Here is a 5,288-nt window from a genome sequence, read left to right as displayed (position 1 = left end):
AAGGGGATCCTGTGGTGTAATATTACATTTCTATAATATATTATTAATGTGAGTTAATGGGTTCAGAATTTCCACACTCAAACACACAGACAGACAGAGGCCACGTTATAAAACATATAAAGCGAGATGGAAGGGACTTGACTGTTGTCTCCAACTCGGTGCATAGCTCACTGCCTCCTTTAGATTATTTCCTCACCCCAAGGGGTTTGTTCATTTATTTCTTTATTTATGCTTTATTAGATACAGTGGAGAGAGACAGCAAAGACAGGGTGAAGAAAGACAGGATGACATGCAGCAAAGATTTTTCCTTGTAATGGTAAGGTTTATGGCAGGTGTTTTCACTAAATGCAGTAGATTTGGTCACTTATCTTATTGAACTGAGAGAAGAGCCTCTCAGACAAATTATTTAAAACTCCTGGTGCACATCATTCATCTTGTATCTGGTTCATTTTTGTTATTTAAAAAAAAGTGATGGATGATTGTCTATGTCAGCCACAATCCCAGTCAATACTGAGGTGTATGTGCAGCATTATTCAGTCTGTTTAAACTGGCAGGGTGAAGATCCTTATCCCGAGCATTTGTGTGGGATACACAAACTTGAATCCACATGATAAAAATTAATCCACGGACCACCAAAGTAACGTTTGACTGTTTAATTAAATCAACTTAAAATTACTCTGGCACGGTTGGAGGGGGTGTGCTCCAGTACGGTATGGGCGCTCAAGCACGAGCACACGCACGGTCACGCACGCAGTGCGCGAACGTGGATACGACGTAAATCATGCCGTCCTCCTGCTTCCGCAAAATTGTTTAATGCGCACAGTGTGATTAACTAAGAATCGCGGCACTGCACAATCAATAATCAACTGATAATAATAATCAACCAGATCCGGCTGACCTGACCGGGTGGCCATGCACACCGTGCGGTGCTGGCCGGCACCGAGCAGGCACGGCTCCCCCAAAATTTCACAATGTTTCCAGCCAGGAGAGCTCCCCTTTGCTCCCTCTTGTTTCGCACACTGGAGATCACCACCCTTTGTACATATGGATTTTATGTAGATCAGATAGTTGTTGAATAACTTGATATTCACGTTGCCCATGATGTGACCCAGTGCGCATATGTTTGTTTTGGAGTCCCTCAAAGTAATGGCTCCAGTTTCCATCGCTGTCCACTCCAAACCCGAACACACTCACCTGCCAAGACAAAATTCACAGGAATCTGATGTGACCTGAACTCAGAATGTCATTCTGTAAATCATTTTCTTTGTCACCAACTCCTGGGTGCAACTGGATGACAGTGGCATTTAGTCCACATTGGTTAATAATAAATGTATTCGCACAAAAATGTCTTGTGTCATGTATGAAAAGGATGTGACATAATACTTGTGGGCTATGGACACAATACCTGTCAGTTTTCAAACTTGTCTTGTAACACTACACAGTGTGTATAACGCTGCCTCTTATTGATCTTATGTATGTAAGGTACAAAAAGCAAACAGTAGCTTTATAGCAGCTTTATAGCTGAGGCCTGCTAGCTTCTGCTTCTGTTTTACAGTGAGGACATGATTAATAAAATGTAGTTTTGTCAGTATTCACATTGTGTCTGCTCTATTCTTTAACATAAACTGTGGTGAATGTAGCTACACTAAATATTTTAAGGCTACTTTCATATTCAGGCCCAGAAAAATATCTGTGTCATGTATCGTGTTTTAATATGCAAATGACTGCAATGTAAATTAATGAATCGTCATCTGTTGACTTTGAGTGACATTTTCAACTACCAACAATTATTTAATGCAATGTATTCTGTCTACTTTTGGAAAGCGCTTTCTGTGTCCTAAACCTGGGAAGTTTTAAAATGAGCACAGCATCAGCTCCAGCTCAGAGCATTACATGAGGAAAAGGCAGAGGCAGTCCAGTGGTTCAACGAAAGTTTCTAACCTGCTTTTAATTGACTTATGACTGCCATACTCAGGCATTGCTGACATACAAAATGCACGTTGCAGAAAAAAATCTGCTGAAAAATTCTTTTCCTAATCCCTTTATCAGTGAGGGCTGACAGAGGATTTTGCATACATCATAGAGTCCATAATTCTAGGGCACTACAAAACTGAACAAGAAGGCACTCAGTATACTGCAGACTTTCATCAAGGTGACAGCTGGGAGTTAAGGTCCTTTGTGTTAAGGCCGTGTCTGCTTTTTGGTAATGCTATAATTGGCCTTATAGTTCAATGTCTCTTGTATTATCCAATGTATCCCAGAACTCAATGTCTCTTGTATTATCCAATGTATCTCAGAACTCAATGTCTCTTGTATTATCCAATGTATCATATAGTTCAGGACAGCTTGACCACTAGCAGTGAACATAAAAAACAGGAGCCGGATGTACCTTCTCTATCTTGTTAGTTAGGTCTGTTGCATTAGATACACGCCCAGTCAACATTCACACACTAGTATCATACATTCTAGAAACAAGGCGTGGACAGTGGTTGGCCTGTCCATGTCCGGGTAACTGGCCAATTATGCTCGGTTGCATCTAAGTTCAACCTCTGTACGGGGCAGGCCCAGCCTAAGAAGATAAATGTGCATCATTTCCTAATATCGGTGCTCATTCTGACAGAAATCTTGCAAGAGCTCTGTCACTCTGAACCCAGCACTGCCTTACTTTATATTTGACCATAATAAATATTTCATCTGAAAATTGAAGATTGACTCCGGTTTGTTCTTGGGCTTTCAACAAAAGAATCGGGAGCTAACAGTAGCACTATTGTCATAAGACACACCTCTATCAGTAGATAACTCCTATCAGTTCAAGTGACTCACTTATGCTTAAGGTCCCAAGAGTAAATACTAATTTAGGAAAAACACCTTTCCATTTAAATGGTCCTTCTTCCTGGAACAATCTCCAACATGCCTTAAGAATAAGCTATCTGCCACCATATGGTCTGTTTAAGTCCATGATCAAACACCTCAGTATCTCAAATACAGCATGCAACTGTTTAACTGATGTTATGGGCTTTGTTGTGCCTGTGATTCAATGCTTTTGATCTATTTGTATTTCCTGTGTCCTCTGTAATCTCGGCATCATGGAAAATAAGAGCTATCATCAAAGTATTTCCGAAAAAAAAAATAAAGGTAAAGAATGAGCTTGGAAAGTTGATCAGTGCTGCCTTGACCCTCTACCAGCTTCCTGACTGATTTCATGCATGTTATGCAGATGTACAGTCAGACCTCGGCCAACCTCCTTGGCTGAGGTAATGATGAACTTACCTCATCACACATGTGCAGGCTGAGAACCACAGTCATAAAGCCGGTGGATGGATATGTGTGAGCCAGATTATCCAGCCAGACTTCATGAACATATTTTATAAAAGCTGGGCTGAGCACCATCACCTGTGTAATGAATTCATAATTAGCCTTCAAACTATATATACCATTCGTTGCTGCAACAAAATAAATACAGTATAGCTGATTGCTGTGTGACTCATGACAACACTCACCAAATCCTTGTTAGCTTTTATCTTTGCTTTCACAGTTGTGTATGTGCTGTTGGAAATACCATGATAATGACTGAGTTGCAAATAAATTATCATGAAAAAAACATTTAGTGTGTATTGACCCTGCCTATAGTTCATCCTGGTTGCCCTGAGGATATTTAGGACTACATGGAGATGAATAATGTCATGTTTCGTCCCTGCAGACTCACACTGTAATTGATCCAGTGGTGAAGGCGCTGACCAGCCACCGCAGATCCATGGTCTTGAATGGAAACAGCACAAGATGAGTGGTGTTACCCAAATCCATTGCACTCTCTGGATACATGACATGATGAGTTGTTCTGGCCCCAACATCTGCCTCATAGCCCTGGGTACGGCCACCATTCATTCTAATGATACAGTGAAACAGATTTCACACATCAGAGTCCCCACGTTGGTTCTTCTACTAGGGGCACCACAACTGAGAAGTGATGTTGCCATGAACCAAAATCAAAACTACCAAAGATTACACTTGCTCCTTCCTGCAAGTCTATTTTGCATAACTTACCTTATGATGATATCATGAGAGTCAATGAGCGCTCCATAATGTGAGCCCTTCAGGTTCATAGAATTGCCCACTACAGCACAACTCCTGCACTTATCAGGGCTGGGCTGTGTGTTGTATTGTCTGTTGGGGAAGATCTGAAACAGCTCATCTACTGCTGCTCTGTGGGCGTTCAAACTGCTCCTATCACTCTGGATATGCTGTCACAGACCAAACAAGAAATGTAACTTCAGTTCTACCATGTGACCGCTGTCCAAACATACTTTTTTTTTTTTTTTTTTTTTTTTTTTTAATGATAATGATTTTTTAAAATGATTTTTAAATGATATTTACCTTCCACCAGTTGAAGGCATCCTCCGAGGCACTGTATTCTCTTGTCAAAAAGGGCTGAAGAGACTTGTTGAAGTGCTCCATAAACCACGGATTACCCTCTGATAAACACTTCAGACAGGCACACGGGCTTGAGTCCAGAAAAGGGGACGTGTATTCAAAAAAAATCTGTGAAAATCTGGAATATGTCTCTCTATTCAGTAACATACAGACGGCACTGATACAGAGAAGAAGAATAAAAACCTTACATTTCTGGGAAAGCACTACGGCTATGCGAAACTGCTGCATGGCTAGCAGATCCAACCTGTGGACACAAATGTGGTGAAATACATGAATCAGCCCAATGCAAAGTGTTTGAAAATAACACCTGCCAGCCTGCCAAATGCAGGTTAACATTCACTTTGGCACTTAAAAGTTAATTTACAACTTGGCAGATGAACTTGGTGAACAAGTTGTAAAAAGGCTATAAATATCACAATATCCATTAAGATGGGGTGAGACCAAATTCTTCCTGGCCTATAATGTTGTACAAAATGTAGATTTTTCAGTTTTTGAGGATTTGCTGAGCCCCTGCCACCGACAAAAAGTCTTTCTCTCTTGATCACTGATCAGCATCATCATGGATCACATCTGCCGCCCAGCTATATGCAAAGCAGGACTAGGGAAGGTAGCTAAAATCCACTGGCTGGTGAAACAAAAAGTTCATTTCAAACCCTTGTCAAACCCATTTTCATAAATGTGGAAAAACAGTGATGAATGTCCTTTAATTTAACATCAACTGAATTATAGCTTACAGCAAAACAGCAGTTCAGCAGCACATTAATAATGGGCAATAACCCACCTAAACTCTGATCACCCACCTTTTCAGATTCTGTTCACCTTCTGAGGTTGAAAAGTATCAACTTGATATCCTTTAA

General features: G+C 40.7%; 1 protein-coding gene across 1 annotated transcript; it reads right to left on the bottom strand.

Annotated features, from left to right (window-relative positions):
- Positions 1-1,026: 1,026 nt before the first annotated feature.
- On the bottom strand, positions 1,027-4,659 carry LOC115367309 (CMP-N-acetylneuraminate-beta-galactosamide-alpha-2,3-sialyltransferase 1-like). The gene is made up of 6 exons (XM_030062981.1): positions 4,375-4,659; positions 4,045-4,241; positions 3,707-3,886; positions 3,501-3,546; positions 3,271-3,393; positions 1,027-1,194 (listed from the first exon to the last, which is right to left on the bottom strand). Exons 1-6 carry the CDS (start codon positions 4,657-4,659, stop codon positions 1,027-1,029), a joined length of 999 nt encoding a protein of 332 aa, XP_029918841.1.
- Between the last annotated feature and the right edge of the window lie 629 nt (positions 4,660-5,288).

This window comes from Myripristis murdjan, chromosome 11 (assembly GCF_902150065.1).
Source record: "Myripristis murdjan chromosome 11, fMyrMur1.1, whole genome shotgun sequence".
NCBI lineage: Eukaryota > Metazoa > Chordata > Actinopteri > Holocentriformes > Holocentridae > Myripristis > Myripristis murdjan.
Note: the sequence above shows the minus strand (reverse complement) of the source record. Positions and strands in the feature narration are given on the sequence as shown.